At 35.2% G+C, this 26,395-nt stretch overlaps 3 protein-coding genes and 1 long non-coding RNA gene across 5 annotated transcripts in view; 1 reads left to right on the top strand and 3 right to left on the bottom strand.

Moving 5' to 3' along the window:
- Positions 1-2,682, bottom strand: LOC105341067 (uncharacterized). Its single transcript, XR_010712394.1, has 2 exons — positions 2,608-2,682; positions 1-840 (listed from the first exon to the last, which is right to left on the bottom strand). It is a non-coding gene; the product is annotated as an uncharacterized lncRNA (long non-coding RNA).
- A 1,510-nt stretch (positions 2,683-4,192) lies between these two features.
- LOC105341134 (GTP-binding protein GEM) lies at positions 4,193-5,799 on the bottom strand. The gene is made up of 4 exons (XM_011447487.4): positions 5,113-5,799; positions 4,932-5,014; positions 4,641-4,824; positions 4,193-4,514 (listed from the first exon to the last, which is right to left on the bottom strand). Exons 1-4 carry the CDS (start codon positions 5,633-5,635, stop codon positions 4,234-4,236), a joined length of 1,071 nt encoding a protein of 356 aa, XP_011445789.3. The 5' UTR covers positions 5,636-5,799; the 3' UTR covers positions 4,193-4,233.
- Positions 5,800-7,447: 1,648 nt separating this feature from the next.
- LOC105341068 (uncharacterized) lies at positions 7,448-26,071 on the bottom strand. 2 transcript variants are annotated; one of them, XM_011447365.4, is made up of 6 exons: positions 25,839-25,958; positions 25,603-25,655; positions 24,861-24,999; positions 23,041-23,177; positions 10,750-10,927; positions 7,448-9,613 (listed from the first exon to the last, which is right to left on the bottom strand). In XM_011447365.4, the coding sequence occupies exons 3-6, from the start codon at positions 24,975-24,977 to the stop codon at positions 8,993-8,995; spliced, it is 1,053 nt and encodes a 350-aa protein (XP_011445667.3). In that variant the 5' UTR covers positions 24,978-24,999; positions 25,603-25,655; positions 25,839-25,958; the 3' UTR covers positions 7,448-8,992. The 2 variants fall into 2 exon arrangements, with proteins under 2 accessions (XP_011445667.3, XP_011445666.4); XM_011447364.4 differs by lacking the exon at positions 25,603-25,655 and having other exon boundaries at positions 25,839-26,071.
- Positions 26,072-26,133: 62 nt separating this feature from the next.
- LOC105341071 (trafficking protein particle complex subunit 2-like protein) overlaps positions 26,134-26,395 on the top strand; it is a 5,239-nt gene continuing 4,977 nt past the window's right edge. Inside the window, exon 1 of the mRNA XM_011447368.4 lies at positions 26,134-26,290. Coding sequence (XP_011445670.1) covers positions 26,258-26,290 — 33 coding nt within the window. The 5' untranslated portion in view covers positions 26,134-26,257. The remainder of the gene's footprint in view (positions 26,291-26,395) is intronic.

The following is a 26,395-nucleotide window of genomic DNA, read 5'->3' as shown; positions in this document are numbered from 1 at the left end:
TTTTCAGAGTATTTTAAAAATTTATTTCTCATTTAAATGAACTTATATTTGGTTCAATTTCACTCTTTCTTCTTTGTCTTTCTCTTCAGTATCAAGTTTTATTTTCCACAATGTTTCAAAGATTACGTCATTTAAATATGCATCTTTCCCCCGGAACACTGAGTAATTGTTTCCATGCAGCAATACTTTGTTAAAGCCATCAAGTGCATGAGGCTGGAAGTCCTCTTCTTTGAAATGGATTGAATCAAAGTCTTGAATACCTGACAGAGTCAAAGCTGTGTACATATCATGTTGAGGCTCATAGTAAATAAAGAAGATTCTCTTGCTCATGCCTCTCATAACCCTGTAAAAGTCTAACATACTGATGACTGATAAAATCAATCCCATGGACACCTGAACAATCACATTAACAGGAAGAAGGAAGGCCAAAACCCATGATATTGGTATTCCAAGCATGGGGACTAGTCTCCTGGTCTTTATGAATTGTAGAACATCTTTTCCATATGGATCAGCATACACAAGCTGTCCTAATTCATCGTCAATAAACTTGACCTTGGCCATCAAGGCTGTGACCATCAAATGCTTCACCCGCGGTGTCAGTTTAGGGTCATTGACAATACTCAAGTGAAGCCGAGTCCTTTCATCATGTTGAATGACGTTTTTTGGAGGTTTTTTGGGAGGGTCATTGCAGAAGTACCTAGGGGAGCAGGCTGCTCTTAGTTTAGAGTTCAAAAGCTTTACTTGAATGCATCTACTGTAGCTCATAAGACATGTAGTTGAAGAGAATTCCAACATGTGCCTGGCTAGGTGTTTTGATGCATTTCTGAACATGATTTTCATCTGTAATTACAAGATTTGAAAGAATGTTAATCCCTTGCTGAGATGCAGTAAAACAATACTGGCGTGCGACCACTTCTTGCCAAGTACCACTTCTCGCCAGTACATTGTGACGTCCTTTTTTCGTCTATAATTTTATGTTTAAGGTCAGAAGCAACTTATCTTCCATTTATCTATACAATCTAAAGATTTCCAAATTCCAAAATGATGCTGTATATGATATTTTTTTCAGTTTTGTATATTGTGGGAATTCTGCCTGGAGCGTTAGAGTAATGATCACAGGAGCTCGTCACGAAGTTTTTTCAACCTTTTATATATACCACCTCTATACAATAAAATACACGTGTATTTTATTGTATACCGTTAGAGGTGTTATATATAAAAGGTTGAAAAAACTTCGTGACGAGCCCCTGTGGTAATGATTAGAAAGAAAAACACAGACGGAAATGTATTATTTTGGTGGGTATTTGTTTATCGGGTTGATGCATTCATAATTATTTGGGTAAAACAGGCTAATTTTTTTTTTTTAATTTAACATAATGATTGGTCCCAAGCAGGTAAACAGGTAAAGTCATTCATTATTCCGTCATACATGTACATTATGTTTGGCTTGGGGTAAAATGCTGACGATGGACCCTCCACTTTGGAGGGTCCATAGTGGAGGGGGTGGAGCTTGGTGTGTCAGTCTTAATTCAGAGTCCGTTTGATCTGTCATTCCAATTATGTTATCAGAAACAGAATGTGGCACATTGTTTTATTTATATGACTTTTAAACACAAGCACATAAAACTTTTCTCCCCTAATTGACGATGACGAATGGTGGCACTTTCTTTCATAGGTGCTGGGTTATTGTTCATTAGTTCTACACTAGATGTATATAGTAAAAATATTACATTATTGCTGAAATGGACAAAATTTTTAAAAATTTATAACAGCTTATGAATTTTATTCTACAAAAGTGTAAGTCTTGTAAAAATAATTAATTTATTTTATTTTACATTTCATTTAAATGTCCCTATGTCCTGAAGATAATTGTGCTGAAATTTCTAAATGCACTATGACATGGCGAGACATTTCAAACACCGGACATTGTCTCCGCATTGTTAATACATATTTTGCAACGAAGCTGACACTCTTGGTGACTTGGAATTCGGACTCAGATATTTCCGATAATCATACTGTTTGAGAATTTAACAAGATCATTGGGTGGTTTTCTTAATTTTTCAGTAAATAATTGTCCACATCCATAGCATTTTTTTACTATTAGTATATTAACATTTGTTACTCGGGTAAAAAAGATAAATCTCTCCCAACGTTGAGGTGAGTTAACTGCCTGTTCACAGTCTCACTGGACTCAGAATAATTGTTACACAAACATAGAGTAATTTATGTATCCTGATAAAGTTCATTTGAAGTTGCAAAATTCATTAAATGTTAGGACCTCCCTCTCCTTTTTTTTTAATTTCTAATAAACAACCCATATGTTTTAGCTATTAGGTGCATGATGAAATTGGAATGACAGATCAAACAGACTCTGAATTAAGATTGACACACCAAGCTCCACCCCCTCCACTATGGACCCTCCAAAGTGGAGGGTCCATCGTCAGCATTTTACCCCAAGCCCATTATGTTTGCATGACTTCTATTTCCTACTATGATTATTGCAGCTCAGTTTTGTAAATATAGGCTTTTAACCAGAATAGAACACTTATATAATCATTATAGATATACCGAGTACCTTTTTTGAAAATTCTCCTAATAGGGATATACCTGTAAGTGTAACCCACAATTATCACATTGCAGTTCGAATTTCTTCTTCCCTTATTGTTATTTTGTGAATTCCGATCCCGAATATTAAGGTCAATTTCAAATGTGAAGTAATAATATCATATAACATACAATGATAATATGTTTTACGGTGTAGCCTTCGCAAGCCCTCATATTTTGATTCTGGAAAACAGATATGCATGTCCACTTCTCAAAACTATTATCTTTCATACAGAAACTGACAAGACTGAAATTGACGCGATCGACCCAGTGAAACAAACTTTCTTCGTTTGAATATTTGCGTTCCTTTAACCTTTAAAAAGTTCTTCAAAATACTAAAATGTCAACTTTATTTTAAGTAGCTTTAATTAAAAATCTCTACATTGGTATTCATGTCTTTTTGAAACATGTTGGTGTTGATTTTCCGTGAATCGAAACTAAACTGCATTCGATCAGGCACGAGGCATCGGTCTTAAAAGGGGAGCAGACTAATCCAAAAATTCTTGAGAAGCAAAAAAAGCCAAGTTCATGAAGTTCGCAAATCATGAAAATCCTAATCCGTGGACAGAGTGGGGTGGGGGTTTCCATGTTAAGTTCCTGATTATCTCTTTCTAATTTTTACATGCTCCCAAACAAGTGTGTGTGGGTTGTTTTTTTTGGGTTTTTTTTGGGGGGTGTCCATGTTAATTCAATTTTAAGAAAAATATTTGCTGCGAGAAAAGCCCCCCCCCCCCCATGCTGACGCTACGTGCCTGGCATTGAGAGCACGAACTTCACGAACTTGCAAGCGCTGAAATCAGACTTCCGAGTACTTGTAGTTAAAATAATAGCCTTCACTTATTGTGGAAAAATTTTCTGTTCTTTTTATGTAACGTTTCGATCAACAATGTCAACAATCAACAATTGTATAAAACTGTCTTGCATGCTATAGCCTTAATGTTATAATATTCTTTTGTCTGTCATTTGATTTCATTTTGACTGTATGCCAAATTGGTGATGTCAATAAACCATTGAATTGAATAATAAATATTTACGTATTTTATATACTGATTCAGAGATAAATGTAAATATTTACATTTTCCAGTGTATTTGCCTGTGATAACACTACGTATCGATTTTGTACTATATAACCCATAACTTCAAATGGCGTATAATTGGGACGCAAGCGGGGTTTCCTTATTTATATTTAAATATTTAATCGTACGATGGATTAAAATTATATAAATATAAGGAATAAGATCATTCTTTTAGTAATATGAGGTGATCATTTCGGTCGGGGCGTGATCAAATCTATCATTATAAAAGCCATTCGGGCTTTATTGGATTTGATCACGCCCAGACCAAAATTATCACCCTCATAATACTCAAAGAATGATTCCTTATTCCTTAATTAATCATATACATGAAAATGCTTTCTTTGGTGTTTCAGAAAGGTATTAATCAGTGCATAAAAATATACATAACCTTGTTATGTGTATATGTATATATATACATTATGTATATATGTTATATCCAACCACCCCGACCCGATCCCCAAAAAATAAATAAAATTAAATTAACAGACATGCATTTTATACTTTTCTGTAGGTTATATATTAACATTCATAACAATATTTACAAAACACGAATTCACAATCTAAATATTTCTTCACACGTTTCGCCGTTTCTTTTACTTCTTGGCTTCCTACCAAACAGTCTCTGTAACAAGGTGCGCGCCTTGATGAACCTCCTGGGCAGGTGCTTCGGCCCCCTGTTCCAGTCAGCACTGGACCTCCCAATCATTGTCTTTGGGTCAAGAGTGAGCCGGATTTGTCTCACTAATGCCACCAGGAGTTCGTCGACTCGGACTTGGAATGCCACCGACGTTTCTACGTACTTGCAGTTGTAATGATGAGCCACAGCTTTACCCTCTGCGAAAAAAACCCATCGCATTCATATTTTTGGGAATCTTCAGATTTTTTTTTTTTGACAAAGCATTTCTTCAAATTTAGCGACAATGCATATGTGGATATCCATGAAAAGAAATGTGTAGCTACCTGAGGAAGTGACCGCTCTCGTTCTGTTGAGGTCAGTCTTGTTGGCCACTATAATGATCGGTCGGTCCACGTCTATCTTCTCCCGCAGACGACACACCTCCCGTTTGATGTAAATAAAAGATGCTGCATCAGATATGGAGTAAATCATGATGAAGGCATCATCGAACACACTGTGTCTATGGATCTGCAAAATAAAACAAGAACTGGTTAATATTGTTTTACCGACAGATAACAAGGAATTGTTCAGTTTCATTACCGAGACCTATTTGTCATTCCCGATTTCCGTCTTACCTTGTCGTTTGCGACTTCTTCTAGCTCCAGGGTGGATTCTTCTCCATCAAGAGAAAGCGACACACTGGTGAGATTTGTGTTGTCTAAAATTAAGGGAAAAATAACTCATTAAAAATGTAGGGAGAAATGCGCCATTTAAAACAGTTTCGACAAAATATATAACGCGGTACTGTTCGCTTACCTTTGATATCTTGGAGACCGATAAATTGAGAGGTGGTCATCTGGTTGATCATCATGGATTTCCCTACCGAATTGTAGCCGATGACTTTGATTCTGAAGCCCCCCTTCGTGCTGCAAGATCCTATACTGTTACATACGGGTCTCACGAAGTCGTCGTTGTCGTCCTCCAGCGTCACGCTGGTCGGGTAAAACTGCTGCTCTTTCCGAAAAGCGGGTCTTTTCTTTAGAAATTTCGGATTGGCTTCATGGTACTTGGTTGTATTTCCAGGTGAACCAGTGATTGGAGATATGACTCTGAAACTGTCCCCTTTGTTCTCGATTCCATGGGACGACAAACTGAAATTTCTCACCCTTTCCACAGCGGATGAGTTGGTCGGGCGACTGCAGGAATAGGTAGAGGATCGAGAGCGTATGGGGGGAAGCTTTTGTCTTTTGAAATCAACAGTCGCCAAGGTTTTGGCATGCTTTCGAAAATGTGGATGGATTTCATCATCAAATGTATTTTTTGTGGCTTCAGATTTCATGATTAGAGCGTGAACTTCTACGATCGTCTTGTCTAAGAATTATTGACAAATTGTTGTCTTTTATATTGTTAAGTGCTAATTAAATTGGTTATGCTGGGCAATTGCACGAATCAAATGAAAGTAGGAGTACATCACCTTTGGAATAAAAACGCAAGAGTTATTCACGTAATTGACGTCATTGTTTATAGTTAAATAGGTTAACAGACATAAATAGGGCCACTTCTGTCGGCCAAATTGACAGAGCTTATAAAATGTAAGTTTTTCTGACTTTTTCAAAGAAATGAACAATTAAAAAAACATACCAATTTTTTTTTGGGAGTTGATTTCAGAACTTGTCCAAGAGGTGTTCAGACCGAATTAAAAACGACTCAGTTGCAGCTGGAAAGGGGCGAGTGTTTTAGCTTCTCCATATTTCTTATATTATTATGTTGAGAAATATTGTTTTTCAGCTTTCTGCTACCTAATTAGTTGAGACGGCATAGAATGATTTTGAATGTAAATATAAAACAGAGAGGAAGTCTTGTTGCTGTACTTACATTCATTTGTACGTGACTGTGTATAGCAGAAGGAAAAATCTCAATCTACATGTAAAGAATTGTATGGACAATTTCGATTTTAAGTGGTTTTCGTAGTAACAGTTTAAAAAAGTAATGGTTTCTCAATCAATTATCTTATATAAAATGAAATTGATAATATTACAAAGTTATGTTTTATACCTAATATATAAGTGGGCATAATCTTATGTAAGATTTGCATTTTTTTATCTTTAGCCTCGTTTACCATGGCAACGCTTACCCCTAGCAACCAACTGTTTTTGTATATCTGCTTTTACATGCTAAGTGTAATTTATTACAGCTTTGTATTGACTTGCAATAAACTAACAAACAATGTAAATATCTCACCAGCAGAAGTCACCGCATTCTACTTAATATATAGATTAAATTCACACCTCTAGATACAAACAGTAAGAAACGGACAATAAACACCCACAGCTTCAGTCTACCCGAGGCTGCAGGTGCAAGGTAGCAAGGACCGCGATCAACCGAGACTGGGATTTCTAATATATTGCTATTGTGGGTTTCTTGTTCTTGTTATTATGCATATACATTTACTGCATTGTAACTGTAGCCCTCAATATATTGTTTATATATACCCCGTAAGTATTTCAATCAAAAGCCACTTTGATACATTTTTTTATATGGCAACTTTCAATTGATTCGTCAGTGCCCTCCACATTGGGTTTATATTAACTTGATTGCTATTGTTTCCACCATGCCCTCAACATTTTGTCTGTGATGCATTAGATAGCCATTTATTTGTATTACAACTGTGACCCCCTGTCCCCAATTTTTACTAAGTTACTCTTTCATAAACCGGATATAAATTCATTGTACGGCAATTGTGTTCTCTCCCTGCTCTTTATTTCGAGTCTATGATAACTTTAACATAATGTGTGGTAACTGTACCTTATTTCTATTCCTTATTTAGAGTTTATGATATTGTGGGTATACATGTATTGTATTTCCGTCTGGTTTTTAGTTGGGGTCATCTCATTATCTCAAAATATTAAAATGGACCAAATTTTGATATATTTTTTGAATATTAGAAATGTGGATTCATTGAAAAATTAAGAAAAATAATCCCCATGATAGCATATTATTCTGTGTGAAATTTCAACTTTTTACTTTTTCTTTTCTTTTATTTCGTACTCCTACAAAGCTTCATTTTATTCAAAAAGCACAATGGCAACGCTCACCTACCGCAAAACGTAAAAATTGTCTAAAATATTAAAAAAACTTCTTAAAAAATATAAACATTTTTTATCTGTGTTTGTTTATTGTGTACAATTTAAATAAATAGTATCAAAACAATTTCATAAAAGGTATAAATACAGTATATTTTACTAGAATGTGCAAAAACATGCGCAATGAAAACTAAAGTCGGCCTCCCTAAAAAATAAACTCCTTTTTCCCCATGCATGGATCATCTTATGGGTATACTGAGTCAGCAATATCAGACAGCAACAAATAGCTCATTGAATCATTGAATGCATTACATTACTTGAGAGAAGGAAGTCCTAGTTTTGTACCTAATGTCTTTACATTCAGTTTTATTAAACTATTGAAGTGATCTTTTCATTTTACATGGAAATCTTGTAGCAGATTACTAAATACTCATTGGATTCTTAAAATTTTTATTATCAATTAAAACCAATTCATTAGTACATGTAATTAAAATACAATAGGTAACAAGAAGCCCATGGGCCACATCATTTTTTTGAGTAATACTTTCAAAGTGTACATGTATACATAACTATATTTTCTTATAATTCTATCTCTGATTCCCAAACCCTGATTTTTGGGATCATAATTTATACAAATCTATATCTATATAATTAAAGAAAGTTTTCCTATTTATTCATTAGTTTTACCCAAATACCAGAAACAATCTTCTACATTTTTCCATATCTTATAAGGAACTCAGCATTCCTTCCATAAAAAAAATCCAGATTTAAAAAAAAAATCCCCCCATATTTGCCTATTCTTAGCCTTGCACACCTCCATGTGCCTCATTTATAATCTTGTGATCTTGCAAAACTGCAAGTAATTGAAATTCTTCTTAGTCCAAGACACATAACTCTGTCGAAAAATGCTTGATTGTACTTTAAGAATATTCTGTATACCGAATTTCATCTCGGTAAGTACAACCTCTACAAAGAAAATGTACGGCAGAAACTGCAAATACAATGCAATTGGAGTTTTCAAAGTCCATAACTCGGTCAAATTTTTTTCGATTGTACCTTAAATCGAACTTGACCTAGATGTTATTCAGACAGACCTGATTACTAAATTTCAACTCAATATGTTCATCCTCTGTGAAGAAAATGAATGGAAACTGCAATTAATTGAAATTTTTCTAAGGGGCATAACTATGTAAAAAAAATCTCTCGATCTTACCCAAAATTGAACTTGACTTAGATATTGTTATGATAAACCTGTATACCAAATTTCATATCAATACGTGCATCCACTGTGAAGATAATGAACGGAAACTGTTGGTGGACCGACAGACAACAGCAAAGCAATATTGAAGGGAGGCACAATGATGAATTGTACCAAATTTTGTTGAAATCAGTCAGGTGAGTTCTGGAGACAAAGTGAAAATTGTGGGAAGGTTACAGACAACATACAAATACTGGTAGATGGCTTGACAATAAAGGATCTGATCAGAAAAGCTTAACTCAAGTCTGTGGCCTATATATGAGCTAAAAATTCATTAAAAATTAAACAGTCTGTATAATGTGTTAATAGATACAACCATTATTATAAAAGGATTCATTCCTTAGACCCAGTCCTGCTATAAAGCTTGAAAGTCTTCAGAATTGACTAGTTTATAATTCCTGTTTTTGTAATGAACAATGTCTTTGACTCGGGTTTCGTGGACATAATCATACAGTTTCTGTACCACCCTAGGGACGAGCTCAATGTCCGCTAACTGTGCCAGCTCGTCATTATACTCCCACTGCCTGGGGCCGAGGACATGGGCGTACCTCGGGGGTAGACCCTCAGACAACCTCCTTTGGAAGTCCCTCTCTGTGTCGGACAACATGTCAGCCTTGGATGGAAGTCTGAATCTCCCAGACAGCCCCGACAAGAAGAATCGCACCTGTACGTCAAACTGGGGAAATGGACAAATTGTCTTAGGAATGCCAATGAATGCCATTGTTGGGTGATCGATGTGGATCAAGTGTTTGTACAGAGGAGTGAGTCTCTCATCAGAGATCTGGACCTGACAATCCTCGGACAGGAAGGGGAAGTGATAATGATATCCAGTACAGAGCAGTAGGACGTCTATCTCCGCCTCCTCTCCATTCAAAAATATAACAGAGTGTGGTCCTAATGCCTGGATTCCTGGCTTCTGTTTTACATTTTCTGGGAGATATGTGTCAAGCCTTGCTTTGTTGTGGCTCAAGTACACCTGGAACAATTAAAGGGATCAAATCATATCTTGAACTAGTAAACAACTTCTACAGTAATTAAAACATTGATACAGTGAACAAGCTTAAAAGGAATTCACAGAAAAATCAGTTACCCGGTACATTCGCCTTATTCCTATTAAGTTGTGTTATTTTTTAGAAGAGTTGATATAAAATGTATTTGATTTTTTTGCATTCACTGGTAGTATATAACATCAGAAGTGACACTAATTTTATAATTTGATCAAAATCAGCCATTAAGTGATATTTTTCTTATCTTCTTTAAATGGGACATATATAGCAACACTTTGAACAGGAACAAAATTTATGTCATTGATAAGAACTGAATAGATACATCTTTTATTTAGGCAATTGCTCAATATTTTCTTTCAGAAAAACTGCACAAAAACAATTCGTCTTAGGAAAAATTTGCGGGAAAAGGTTAAATTAATGTCATATTTTTAAAATAATTAGGCCACACCATTTTGATTTCTTGGTCACTCGATCCGCGCGCACGTGCCTATAGGCTTTCAAAAAAATAATATTAAAAAATAAATCCCGCATCCAGAAATTTTCATACTGTTTCCCGCTCTATTTTTTGTTCATTTATCTTTTTTATTAGTGGTGATTGTGCTGGGTTTTTTTACATTGATCATACCGAAAAATTTCCCGGTAGATTATCAGCAAAGTTTGCAAGTAATCAATGCCTGTATGTTTGGATATTATTAGCGATCAGGAGGGGTCTGATACAATGGCGAATATAGTCACCAACTTTTTACTGCTTTTTACATGTATTTCATAGGAAAAAACTGACATTTGAAAATAAAATATTATCGCTCGCCTCTTTTTTTTAAGTCACCCCCAAATTTTTCAAATTTCAGTTTTTTTAGTTTTAAAATTAATAAATCACCCGCTTGCCCCAATATTTTTTTGCCTAGAATCCGAAGAACAAGAAATCAAATTGGTGTGGCCTTATGAAAAAACTTCAAATGTATTCTGTACAAAGAAAACAAAGAATTACAGTAAAATGATGATGTTCATTTAAGGGGGCCATTTCAGGCTCAAACCATGTATAGTCCTTTACCCTCCTTTCCATCATTAATATTTAGGATACATAAAAATTAAAAGCAACACTTACTAATTTAGCTTCTGAGGAAACATCGATGGCTATGTCCTGTCCAGAGGCAGCTGCTCCGAGACACACTACCCTCTTTCCTTGGAACATTTCTGGAATTCTGTAGTCATGGCTGTGTACCACTTGACCTTTGAACTCCTCCATTCCAGGAATTGTGGGATACAGAGGCAGAGCATAGTGACTTTAAAACAACAAAATGAAAAACAATAGATTAAAACCTAAAGACATCTTATTTATTAATGTTATAGCATTATCAGCATTTTCATTAACTGAGCCTATTGCATTCACATAAGTATATCTGATGATGCTAGATTGAGGTCTGCAAATGTACCACATTTAGCGGTAATCATATTTTAGCAACATATTACTTTCTATATGCTGCTTCCCAACCATTAATTTGAATACAAACTGTTGAATATGATTACCAGTAAACATTTAGGACCACGGAACATTAAATGGCAAAATTGAAAATATACAGCTTACTTCAATTTCATCTGTTACAGTCAAAACATTTGAAATGAGTGGGGACTATTTTTTGGGTATTAGCAGAATGTTTTATTATCTTTTTAATGCATAGCATACTTAAAATACATTTTTACCTGTTTTCGCGAGAACATGGCATATTGGTAGCCATATGCAATTTAAACAGAAATTTACAATTCTGACGGTAGGAAATTCAGTATGTCAAAGGGAATAGTAATTAAATCAAATTTGCTCTTCCCCAAAACGTTGTTGTTATAGCTTGCAGTGCTTGCTGGTGCTTTGTGCCTGTGAGCTTTGCTCGCTATTATACTCTGCCACATAAAAAGGACCAGGACTGAAATTTCACAACATAAACGGCCAAGATTGGAATTGTACAACATAAAGAACCAGAATTGGAATTGTAAAAGAGATTGCAACTGTATACCTTTTAGACAAAGATGAAAGAAAGTGATTAATAATGTAAAATTGGCAAAACTCAAATAATGCACAGTACATTGAACCTTGAAACAAAGCAGTTCATCAGATTTTCATATTCATTAGTAAATAGAAAAATTGAGCAATATATCTGATTAAACACTAATTTTAAATCATTGGTCTGGACGTATGATCTGGTCCTAGATAAACTAGCTCAAGAAGACGTTTATTATCACATGTGACCTAATATTTACCAGGGTTGAATGGAGTCAACCAGTTATTTTCCATTTTTTTAAGCCAAGAAGAAATGAAAGAGTTACAAACAAATCAATGATAGAAGCCATGTACACCACAATAAACATGAGAAAGCCGAGAAGACAAAGGCGATGAACTTCAGCAGTTGATGCAGTTAATACGTACAGTAATGGGTTCCTATATATTTCTATTGTTGAGTCGATAACGGACATATTAATTGAAATTTTTTAAATTTGTGGCAAAGTAATTCATATAGATCGACACAAAATATGAAGTATGGGTAATTGATCAAAGAACCTTAAATTGCTCCCACCACATTTTGCATGGTTTTCTCGTAGACATGCTCTTAAACATTCTAAACATCAAAAACAGAAAAAGAAGAATTAAAAAAATTTCAGCCTAAATCATGTTTTTGTTTCTATATGTTCATGTCATCTGATTTGTTAAACTGCATAAAAATGGTTTCTTTACCATATTTTTGTGAAACAGAACAACTTGTCTTGCAGAACGAGCCTGTTAAATTCCACTTTATAATGAAGAGTGTAGACGTGCCATAAAAAACTAATACTCATGACTCACCAACGTTACATGAAAAGAGGTCATCTACCTCCTGAACAACTTGATTAACACTCCTACATCCTTACCGCTGGGCCCCAGACATCCACAGCTTTACACCGCCTGAACATGACTCACATGTACAGGCGTACGTCATTTACAAGTCAAAATAGCAAACGCAGACAGCACACTGCATGATAATGGGATACATGCTTTTTATTCTCACATGTTGCAATTTCATCCTCATGTTTAAAATACCAGGTCAGACATAAATATGAATCTTCATATGTACATTCCAATAAGTATATACAAACAATTGGCAATTCTCTCTTACAAATTTTCAACTCCAATAACCATGCAGAAAGCATTTATAGTATATGTTTCAATTCTATTAAGTGTCACAAAGCACTTTCTCTTTTACAATACAATTAACGCCCCAGTGCTACAAGTACATGTACTAGGCTTTCTCTTGTAATAACAACAGCTAGATTTTATCATAGGGCCCTCCAAAGTTATTATATGCAAACAAAATAATGGTTTATTTTCTGAACACTGCAACACAAGTTGCAATTGCAAACTGACAGTCATAGAAATAATAAAATCAAAAATGATTGCAAATGTATTACAATTAAGGTATTTTAACATATATCATATGAATATATTGCATTTCACACGAAAAATCAGCGTTTACGCAAAATCTCCCCCTTAGCCAAGTTGGTAAGGGGGAAATTCTCCCACATAGCAGCTTTGAAAGTTTAGCAGGTACGTTGATACAAAAGTATTTACCATGACTTGGCATAAACAAATAGTGTGTTGCAATGTCAAGCATCTGCCATATATAGTTGCTAAGAAATCCTTGACGAAAATTTGTCAACAAATTTCAGCTAAAAATAAACAAAAACGTCATTAAACAGGAAGTTGGCATCCAATTGATACAAAAATATATTCAGTACAATATGGAATGCCTAAACAAATAGTGTGTGAAAATTTCAAGCATCTGCCATAAATAGTTGCTGAGAAATCTTTGAAGAAATTTTGTTTGAAAATTTAGGCTAAAAATAAACAAAGTCGTCATTTAACAGGAACTTGAGGTCTGATTGGTATTTATTAATAATTTATCCCACGATATTAACCCCTTCACGGTAACTGCGGTACTGCTCTTTTGCAGGGCAAAATGACATTGGTTTGGTGAAATATGACGTAACGTCAATTGTTTCATTTACGTCATTTAATTATCTACCTACTGAAATTTCGGCAAAGTATATCATTTTGCCCTGCAAGAGAGCAGTACCGCAGTTATCGTGAAGGGGTCTATTGCATGCTTTAACAAATAGTGTAACAAAAAATGTCTGAATGAATAGTTGCTGAGAAAAATGCGACAGAAATTTTTGTTACAGACAGACAAACAGACACTCTCCTTTGGAGCGGGGGTATAATTACTCATTTTCTTTTAAGTTCAAAAGGGTGTGTTCCCATTTTGCACACATTTGATAAATGGGTATAGAACAATAGGTGTGATTTGTGTTGTGATAGCAATTATAGTCTGCTTTCAGTCAAAAATTTTACCTGGATTTTTACATGTGTTTTATCAGCGCCTTTACGATGAAAAAAGAAGAATATAGATATTTTGTTGTGTTTTAGGTATGATAACAAATAACTATCACCATTTTTTCATTTGATAAAATAGAGATAATGATAAGTTTAGTCTTAAATTTCCACTCACTGATCATCTTCACAAAGTCAAGACGCTGTGAAGATGATGTGGTACACCGTGTCTCTTTTTACATCTTGGTTGCAAAATATGTAAAACGCATGTTAAAATTAGTTGATTGGTATCAACAAAAAAATATTATGAAAGGAAACAGATCTTTCTCACAAAATATTTCAATCTTTGAAGTAGCGGCTTTGACAGTAGTTCTTATGACATCACCGCTTTAGTATATATTGCGGATCACTTTCTGATTTTTCACATCAGTAGCTAAATATACATGAAGGACAAAAATTTCCGACAAAAATAATAATTTTGATATTGATTCGATAAGTTCTTATGACGTCACCGCTTTAGTGTATATTGCGGGTCACTTTTATGTTTTTTTCCAAATCGGTAGCTAAAAACACGGAGCACAAAAATTCCGACAAAAATAATAATCTTAATATTGATTCGATACACTTCAATCTGAGGAAGGTTGAACATGCATGAATAAGTTCTACATTTGATAGGTTTTCTGAAAACATCTTTACAGTTTTTGAAGCATATAAAATTGCCTATTTATTATCATATCATCATACAGTTTGTCTATCGTCTTCGAATATTCAAGCCACAGCATAAATGAAAAATATTTAGCAGCATTTCACTAGACTCATTTCCTCAATTTATGTCCGCAATAATTGAATATTATACAAATATTGACTGGGGTTGAGGGCAACATTGATTATATTAGCCCCCGAGGGACGAAATATTGCCCGACGCGAAGCGGAGGGCAATATTTTCGTCCCAAGGGGGCTAATATAATCAATGTTGCCCGAAAACCCAGTCAACATTTGTTTTGTTATATGAAGAAACAAACCAAAATTAAAAAGTAATTGAAAACAGATCGCCATAATTTTCTCGGCTCAACAAAGAATTCACGAATTCAATTCTGTGCAAAGTTCATTTCCAAAATATCCTCAGCATCGAACGGTCACTGGTGATATTCCGCCGACCGAAAGAATTAATATACAGATGTTCTACCTGATTTTACTTCACAGTAATTCGCAAATCCTTATATCCGTTATGATAGCAAACCGTCGCATTGCGCGTCCGTTGTTTACTTGCCTTGACTGACTGTCTATTATGACGTCACCTTGTTTTGGAGTCGCGAAGAGTTATTTACGTCATCGTTTACGAATTAACTAATCAGAGGCGATTATTTGAATAGAGGGAATGTTCTCTAGATATTATTCCTAGCCGGTCAATATCAAAAAAATATTGACCGGTCAATATTTTTCGGATGAGCTAATATTACAATTATTGACTATTCGTCTATATAGAGTTATATAGTGAGAATATACTACTGAATATAACAATAAAATATATTTTCTCTTCAAACTTGTAACATGTACTTCCTATAGACAGAGTACGTTAAAACAAAAGCATTACATATCCAACATTTTTGCAATAACCTTTCTTGTTTAAATAAATTAATGAAATTGTTCATGACCAGATTGATGTTTGAAATTAAATTCAAGAACATGCAAGTCAATTGTTATGTAAATGTGCTTTTATGCAATTTATATTGTAACATAAAATAGATGTAAATATTGTTGTGTAGCCGAGAAACTACAAAACATATAGTTCAAATATCTGGTGTCTTACCTGACAATATGCGGCAGACAACAGACAATGGTAAAAATATATAAGGAAAAACAGGGTAACAGGTGTGGTGCGGTATACGGCAGGATCAGAACTGGAGCTCCAGTAGGTTGGACCAGGTAAGGTTGGGGTGGACCAGGGTCAGAGGTCATGCATAAAATACACATACAATAATACAATGCGTTTACACTACACTCCTCCCCGTTTTATAATAAAAAGATGAATGTACATAGACTACAGTAGGTAATCTCTTTTTTAAAAAGGTTGACAATACAAGATACTGAAAAATATGCTAAAATTTCTCTAAACAAGTTTTGGAGGAATTATTTAAGAAAACTACCATATGAAAATACAACGAGATTAAGTACAAATCCCACTTGAATTGGGCAGAACAATATCTAGCCCTAAATTTAGCAGGAACATTACAATGTGATGGCGCTGTGGACATCAGCGTCCTAAGGCACCTATTATCAAAGATATGAATTTTGAGTACTGGAGTTGGCTCATCGCATGCAGTCTCGTCAATTAAGTAAACGGGACGTATATTTCTAAATATCTTGAGGATGTGCTGGTGCTGAAGGTGATCCTCCCCTCCTTTCACAGTTAGGGTACAGACAATGCTGAGCAAGGTAAGGCCTCTATGTAATGGGGTGATCAGAGTCCACTAACAAACACTTGTACGGTATGTACAATTATATACCAACAAATTATTGTCTAAATGCAGCTTTATTCTGGTGAAGTGAAGGTAGGTATATACCAAGATAAACAATAACTAATGTGGGCCTATGTGGAAAAAGGCTCTGATCCATATGGTAAAATCTACAGCTGAGTTTAAGATGCAACATTCTTAGTCCGCCGTCTCATGATCCGTAGAACATTCTGCTCCGTCATGAACTTCGGAAAAGTCCTGTTGATCTAGCTGACCATTCTGTAACTTGGAAATGGTCTTCTGTTGCATTATGTCAGATTCCGGAATTGTTTGTATGTATGTCTATACAAGCCTTTGAGGATGTTAAAGCAGTAGCTGATGTTTCCTATATATACCGGTAGATTAACTAACTTAACAGTAACGGAGAGCTATCAAAATACCAATTATTCAAAGCACAAAATGGATTAAATCTAATTATGACAATCACCCTTTCTTGACCAACAAATTATTTCTTGTATAATAAATAACAAAACAAACTAGTTTTACATAAAAAGGAATGTTTCTTTCAACTACACACTGTTTCAAAATATAAACAACCAAAAATATGAAAACATGGACGGGGAATGTTAACTATAAAATGTTACATGACACATATTGACTAAGTATACTGTTATTGGTAATAATAAACTATAAATTTGACGTGACCCTGGTTTTGGAACTCAACTTCTTCATCGACTGAAATACAAAGTCCATGAATAACATACTAATAATATGATAATTTAAGTATATTGAACTTCAGTAGTGCAAATGACGAACATATAACATTCTACTGACTTGTTCAGAACATGATGTGTATCTTACATATTGAAACAAATGCATATTGTACCAGTATTTTGTTTATACTAACCTAGGAAAACTACTAGCAAATACTGTACTACATAACTAATATAATTGCCAAGTATCTAGCTAATGGGAAAACTGGCTTGGAAACAATGTTTACTAAAACATAATGATTGTCAGATCTACATATTTAAGTTACTCTTACAACTGTATAGGATTTAATTGTTGTTCATACTGGTTTGTCAATAACATAAATTTATCAGCAGCTGCAAATGTCTTGATACATGTAACATTCTGCTTAATGAGTCACAATAAGTTATTAACAAATATTCAGATATTTCTCACTAGCAGACTGAGTAGCAGTCATATTTCAGATGATTCTGCTCAAGATCAATTGCCTCCATTCCCTTTGTGATGGTCTGCATGTCTATGACCAAAGAGTCGACATGATTCTTCAGGGTAGACAGCCGTTGATAGACCTCAACATAGTGTCTCTTGACTGTCCGCAGCAAAGTGTCTTGTTCATGTGTATCAAACACCTCTGGCTGCTCTCTTCCCTCAGTCAGTGCCTCAGCAAGATCTGACATTTCATGTTCATTGCAAACACCTTGCCTATCATCTTCACCACAAAATTCTTGTCTTCCGCTACTTCTTGTGTCAATGTTACCTAATGCTAACTGCTGGGTTGACAAATGTGCAGATAACACTGATGCATGTTGTTTCTCCATAGTATTCAGTGACACCATATGAAGATGCTGCTCTTGTGAGCCAACTGCAAACTGTTGTTGTGGTGATAGCGACATGATTTGCTGGTGAGGTTGTTGTTCCACATTTTGTTGAGAAGGCAATTGAAGCGCAAGAAGTGGTGCATGCACACTTTGCAAATGTGGTTGTTGGCACTGCTGCAATAACATGAGTGTTTGCTTAGATCCATAGGGCTGTGTGATCCGTGCATGGTCAGAACAAATGCTTGCTTTGACTGTTTCAAGGATATTGCCAGACAATGAAGAACCCTGGTCAGATACCTCAACAGTTAGCGGTTTTAAAGCGCCCACTGTCTGGACCGACTCAGAATTGTAGCAAGGCATCTGCATCTTTGAAATCTTCTCCACATTACCAGGAATAGATTCAGTACTAGCTGAAGCCATTAGTGGTACATAACCACCATGTAACTTTGCCGGATTAACTTGGTACTGAATGCTACCCGTAACTGTCAAACCTGCTCCAGGGGGAGGTATTTCACTGCCATTTAACAGAGTCGGACTGACTTGATCTGTTAGGCCTGGGGTCAGATCCAGCATCAGAGCTGGTGCCATACATGTATTTTGGCATGGTACATTTTGCAGTATTTGACATGGTACATCTCGCATTTGAGTTTGTTGATGTACTTGACCAAGATGACTTGCATTTTGCAATTGTTGAATGGTGTACTGCTGTGTTGGAGTGGTCTTCGGATTGAGTAGTGTCTGTAAGTTGTGTTGTTGTTGCTGCTGAATGCTGACTGGTGTTGGTAATGCTTGAGTGTAAACCTGTTGTGTCAGCTGATTTTGTGTTGTCAATGTCGGAGCATATCTCTGTTGTGAAACCTGTTGTGACTGTAGTTGCTGGAATCCTGGTGGTGGTTGAATATGATTGTGTGTCAGTACCTGTTGTTTAGTGCTGTTTAGCATAGCCTGGTTTGGTGTACATGGCACATACTGGTTGGAAGTATTTGAGTTCTGTGTTGATTGAACTGGTGGGTACAATGTTTGTGACATAACCTTGAGATCAACACCTTGACCAGTACATGGAATGTAACCCGCTTGTGGTGTAGTGGCTGTTACCAGGTTTGAGTTTGTACCTTGACCACTGAATGGTATGACACCGCCATATGGTACAGGTGCAATGTTGGTAAGTGGTACAATGTTGACATTTGTACCATGATCACTAATTGGTACGTAACCACCCTGTGGTATGGATGCATTGTTTGTAGGTGGTACATTATTGACGTTTGTACCCTGACCACTAATCGGTAAGTAACCGCCCTGTGGTATAGGAGTACTGTTGGTATATGCAGTTGGAACCATGTTGAGATTTGTACTATGACCAATCAACTGTACATAGCTGCCCTGTGGTACAGGTACGCTGTTGGTAGATGGTACAATATTGACATTGGTTTCCAGACCATTAAATGGTACATAACTACCCTGTTGTATAGGTATATTGGTGGTAGAGGGTACTATGTTGACAATAGTACCCTGACTATTGAATGGTATATTGCCGCTTTGTGGTATGGGTACACTGGTGGTCGGTAGTACTGATGCCTGAGAAACCGATGACTGGAAACTGCTTGCTGCCTGGGAAGGAAATCCACTTAGACTTGATGTTGTTTGGTATGGCATCATAAACCCCTGAACACTTGGCGGTATGGAACCAGTCGAACCACCCTGTGCCTGGGAAAATGTACCAGTGTAACTTGTTCCAGTGGCCCTTGAAACGGTATATCCAGTTGGCATCATTCCATTGACATTTGACGGTAAATAACCTCCCTGTGTCATGGAAGAACTTCCAACTAACATATTTGTGTTATTTTCTGGTCCCATTGAAACACCTGACATTACCCCCCATGGATTTAGAATAGCACTTTGTGGAGGGTATTGAGCTGAATATGGTGTTCCATATGGTGCAGGGATTCCACTGTAATGTTGGTTGAATCCTGGAGGGGCATTATGACCATGTAGCACTGTACCTGTCTGCAGGGAAAGTTGGCCTGTAGACACTGGACCTACTAATGGTTGCTGAAATGCACTCTGTGCACTCACCCCCTCACTAATATATCCAACGTTGATTGGATTAGAATACATCTTGTTGATCATATTGATGGTAAGTCAATGATTTGTCCATTATTGACTGCATGGTTGACTGCATGCTGGTGATCACATTAAGTAATCAGTTCTAACTTTAGTAATTTCAAAGCCTGAACTAATTTTGACAAATAAATGAAATATCTCTAACTCAAAAATTTGTTTTAAAACAGAGACTGAACAATAATAACCTAGTTCAGTGAAAAAACAATTTGAAAAATTTAGAAAAAAAACAAAAATTCTCTCTCTTTTTTTTAAACAATTTTCCCCCTAAAGTGTAATTTTAAAAAATCTGAAAAATTAACAAATATAACAGCCCAAACTACTTGAACTTATGATATGTTCAACTAATTTAATACAATTTAATTGTCAACAGATATGAAAAGACATTATGATATTGTGAACTTATCAAATAATGCTGCCCACAACTGATATACTGCAACAGCAGCAAAAAAAGTTCAAGAAAATATTTCAAAATATTACTTCTCCTAATGAATAAACTAAATGTTTATGTAAACAATACAATAATCTTACTTAAAACTAATAACTAAAGCTTGAAAATATATTTTATAAACTACTAACTAGTCTAATGTAAACAAACACGTTTTCAGAAAAGTGAAATCGAAAGTGAAAGTTACTTTCACTTTAAAACGTCACAGTCGATTTGGCGCTAAAAATGGCGACAGACAAGACGACCGAAACAGTAAACAAAATGTCAAAAAAATGAAAAACATTCTCTAGGTAATAATAACTACAAATATGACTTTCAAAGTTAGATAAACGCTTTAGTGTGACAATATACTACATAAATACGAAAAATAATTGAAAAACTACGAAAATTTTATACTCTTGAACACGTGTTTACAATTCATGCTTATCATGCATGAGAAACGGTCACCCACGTGTTTACAGAAACACGAGTGACAAAAATACAAGACGAATTATACTAAATTTCGCTCTAAGTACGCTTATGAAAACGCAAGTAAACTACAATACATAATAGAAAAAATTATGACAATATTGAGTTCCGATAGAAAATATCACGACGCCGCACGTGCTAACTGTCAGCACGCCGTGACAAAAAAACACTATGAAAACATGAAATTATCGGTCAAATTGCAGGAATAACGCACCTGACGCTTATAATAAACGTCCAATGCAAAATATAAACAAATATAATGCTCAAAAACGAACTTGACCGAGAAAATCCAACCGGCGATATGTGTATCGCCGTGTGGACAAAAATATCCAAAAATACACAAAAAATACAATAAAAGTTTACCGGCGACGCCAATGTTGTGTAGCCGAGAAACTACAAAACAAATCCTACCGGCGACGCCAATGTTGTGTAGCCGAGAAACTACTAAACATATAGTTCAAATATCTGGTGTCTTACCTGACAATATGCGGCAGACAACAGACAATGGTAAAAATATATAAGGAAAAACAGGGTAACAGGTGTGGTGCGGTATACGGCAGGATCAGAACTGGAGCTCCAGTAGGTTGGACCAGGTAAGGTTGGGGTGGACCAGGGTCAGAGGTCATGCATAACAATACACATACAATAATACAATGCGTTTACACTACAATATCAATTGGGAGTACATATGTTTTACTTATTTCATTGTCAATAGCCCTCACAGGAACTGTGATATAGACTATAGCAATTAAGCAATTATCTTACCTGGTCAAATTCCCGTTTCTCACACATTTTTTCGATACCTAATTTTCAAATGTGTGTAAAACGGGAACAAACTGTTCAAGAGGCATTACTCTGTCAAAAATCATCAGACTGGAACCAAGTTCACACTTAACCTGTACTTTCTAATAAATTCACCTTATATGAAATATAAACTTTACATATGCACTTTAAAAGTTAGAGAGTGGAAACTAAGAATTTCCCATTTTTTCCTAAGTTCAAGAGGCATGACTCTGTCAAAAATCATCAGACTGGAACCAAATTCAAACTCACCATGTACATTTCTATGACACATTCATGCATATATCAAATTGGAGTTAAATGTGTGTAATGGTTGTTGAGATAATGAGTTCCCTTAAGAAAATAAAACTAAGTTCATACAAGTTAATACAAAAAACTCTGTCAAAAATCATTGGACCCAAACTGAATTCAAACTCGATCAACCTGTACATCTCTATGACACATTCATATAACAAATTTTGGGCTAAATGTGTGCAACAGTTGTTGAGATAATGATCATAAAGTGGATTTCCCATTTTTTCTAAGTTTAAGAGGCATAACTCTGTCAAAAATCATCAGACTGGAAACAAATTCGTCTCAACCTGTATATTCATTGGAAACATACATATTTCAAATGTGAGCAGCAGTTGTTGAGCGGTTGATGATGATGATCAGAAAGTGAATGACAGAGGGACGGAAGGACAGAACGGGGTAACATTATATGCTCCAGCAATTTCATAATATGTTTCATTTTAAATTTTCCTGGTAATTTTTTATCATTCAGGTGACAATAAATATATTAAAATCATTTAATTAAAAAAGGAATAAGGAATCAGTCTTTAAGTATTTTGAAGTGATCGATTATGGTGGCGTTGATCAAATCAAAAAAAGCCTGAAGGGTTTTATGAGAGATTCGATCATATTTGACCACCTCTTAATATTCAAAGAAAGACTCCTTATTACTTATACATGTATAATTTATATAATTTTCACCAATTTTTCAATTAAATATTAAATTACTGACATTTTACGCTATTTCCATTTCATATGATAATGCAAACCGCGCTTGTTTCCCACAATACATCATGTTGCGTCATCGATGAATTGTATTGGACTATGCATTACAAAGATTAGTTACTGTAGTATTATCACAGACAAAAACTCCAGAAAACGTTAATAATCTGTATAGAATCAAACTCCTCACCCATTACAGACCATTACAGCATCAAATTCCTGGGTAAGGATCTTGTCCTGAGCAGACACTGGACAGTACGACACATCCCATAATTCCCTCTCTCCTTCACATGGTCTGGAGTGGACATTGGTAACCATAGTGTTTAGCTATCAAAACATGTCAGAGTCATCCTAATGTAGTACTTGGAAATATAAATCACCTTGATTCAAATCATACTTGTTCATGAATATGGATAATAAAATTGTGTAACAACGTGACCTCAAAATGTTTACTATGATTTTATCTAATAGCATTCAGTTGCATTTTGCATGTTGTAATAGGGAAAATCCAACTTATTTTAACAAACATAGCCCACTTATGATTTTTTGGCATAAACAAGGTTAGATGCAAATGAATAAAGAATACAAAGCTATATATATGATACAAGTCAAATTTGGCCCCCATGCTGTAGATTCCTACTTGAACGCGTGGAATTAACATCCGTGTAAAATCGCGAGAAGCGCATCTCACGAATTTTAAAATCTCTCTTTTATTTTTTGGACATATGTAAACTACATGAAACTATGATAAAAATTTGGCATTCGTCATTCCATGTTCTCGCCATTCGATGGAAAATGGCTGAATTGCGGAATTAGGACTTGCGTAAAATAAGGAATCTACAGTAATTCACAATTTTAAAAAGTGTTTAAGGTACATTTAATTGTTGTGTTATTTTTTAGAATAGTTGATAATGATATATGTTTTTCACCTATTTCTTTGATCTATTTGCACTCTATGGGAGTCAGAAGTACCACTATTTTTTTAATTCGATCAAAGTCAGTCAAAAATCAACATTTCCTATCTTTTTTTAAATGGGAAATACTGAGCGACACTTAAAAAATAAACTTCAAACTCTGTGTCACTTATAAGTTTTGGACAGATACACTTAGTTTGATGAAAATATTTTGTTTGTTTATTTGTTCAAGCAATTGCTCAATGTTTTTTTTTGATGGAAAAATTGCTTAAAAACAAGATGTTTCATGCAAAATTGTAAAAATGGGAAAAGGTTAATATTTTGATGTCATATTTCAAAATTGTGCTCATTTGAATCAAAATAAAAATTATGAAAAAATTTAACATGTATATCCCTACCAAGGAAGCAAAGAATACAGTATATTTATGTTCATTTTAAGGAACCAGATTAGTCATGTATAGTATTTTTCAGGGAAATTTATCTACGGTAAAATTGAGCAACATATCGTGTCCTTTATCCATTAATTAGAATGTCTTGAGGCTCCATCTTTGCTAGCCAAGGGTTTTTGGTCCACTTTGCTCACCATTTATGGGGAGCAAAGTGGACCGAAAACCCTTGGCTAGCAAAGATGTGAGGCTCTAGTGTAAAATGTCACATATCCATCTGAGTGGTTTTGCCTTGGCATTGACCTCCTTTACTTATAGTAAAAAGCATCATCCTCATCCACAAACAATGCACATGACTATGCAGTATAACCCCCATGTGAAAGTTTCATAGCACAGCCACCAAATCGACCATTACCCAATGATGTTTCAAATACTGTGAAATCATTTAAATTCCTGGGGCCCAATTTTCAGGGATTGTGGGTTTTTTTGCTTATTCCTGGGGGTGTCATTTCGTGGATGCATCGGTTTTGACTTTCAGTAAGGAAGTTAACTCTTTCAAAAGTTGTTTTTGTGTAGAATGTAAATTCATGGGGGAGGGCTACCCACGAATACCACGAAAATTGAACCATCATGAATTCTGATAATTCCACAGTATAAAGAGAAAAGTGTAGAGTAAAGTGAGTTAAATACTTGTGTTATAAGTTTCATACCTTGATGTACTTGTATAGATTGTAGTGAGCTGTGTAACTCTCTAGATATTCTAAAACATCCTGGTGCACTATGTAAGAAGGCTTGGAAGTTTGGAAAGGAAAGTTGGGGAATGCCATCACTTCTTTTGGTAAATTGGTTCTAAAAAAAAAGTAAAGCTAATTTTATCCTAACAAAATTAATATAAAGATATCAATATCATGGATTGATATCCTCACATGAACATGTATTGAAAACAGGGTGTTTAGGAAAATTAAATTAATGCTTGAATCAGCAAAGTGGTAAATCAGTACATGTACCATACATGTAGTAAAATCTCTCATGAAATTTTTGGTATGAAAATATTTACAGAATATATTTCTAAATTAGTTTGATAAGTCATAACATTTATCAGATATTAACATTCTTAGTAAAACTGGGTACCCATCAATTATAACCACTGTTTACAGGGAAATATTTGCTCCATTTTATTTTTGATTTAGTCAGTAGGCAAATTTGAGATGAATGAATTCTGATTTAAAATTCCTCATATCATTTCTCTTTTAATACAACTAAGTCTTGGCAAATCAAGATGAGGCAAAACCGTTTGCATGTGTAGAAGGGCAGAACAACTCTCATGTCATGAGCATGCAACTGGAGCAGAACCCACAAAGATTCTCAGTGATATATATCTTAGTTCTGCATAGTCATGCACTCTGTTACTAAGATTGTTTCGATTAGAGTAGTCTTGGAGAAGCTACATACTGACTTGATATTCCAGATACCGATTCCAGATATTCCTGTTATATAGCCTATACCTGTAACAAGCATGATAATACATTACCTTATAAATTAATATGTGATTGAGTGTTGTATGCCATAATTACGCTGGGTTGAAACAGCTTTACATCATTGTGATTTATTTGTTGTAAGTTTCAAATTACTATACCTCAGTTGGATTTATTTTTAGAATGCGGACTTGTCAGCGTGATGTAACTGACCTGAGATTTTTGTACATAGACGACTGTACAGGGAGACCGTGTTCGTCTTTTCCCGTGAGATCAGTGTAATTCCAGGTCCCTCCCACTGTCGAACTCATGTCAAAACAAACCACACTAAATAGATCAGGGCTGGCACTCAGGTGACGGGCGGCACACAGCCCGGCTGCCCCAGCCCCAATCACTGCAACTCTCTTCGCCATTGCAGACAAAGTGAAAGTGAAAGTAGCGATAAGAAAAATTGCAACGTGTATAAAATTTAATATATAAATTATTTTACACAAAATGACATTTTTTTGTTTATAATTTATTTGATTGAGACAGGTTTTGAAGATGTAGTCTTTTGTTTTATGTCTTCTTTTAAATAGAAGCATTCATAGAACGATCGCTTAGCCTACTTTCATTTTCTTAAGGGAACAAACATGGCGGTTTGTGTAGCTGTCATTGCAAAAGAGGTAAGTTTCTTTTACCTTTTTGTCACATGCTATTGCTCATTTGAGACTTGACTTTTCCAATCTGTTGTACATTACTTAACACTAACAGACAAAATGTATTTACAA

Source organism: Magallana gigas, chromosome 3, assembly GCF_963853765.1.
Source record: "Magallana gigas chromosome 3, xbMagGiga1.1, whole genome shotgun sequence".
Taxonomy (NCBI): Eukaryota; Metazoa; Mollusca; class Bivalvia; order Ostreida; family Ostreidae; genus Magallana; species Magallana gigas.
Note: the sequence above shows the minus strand (reverse complement) of the source record. Positions and strands in the feature narration are given on the sequence as shown.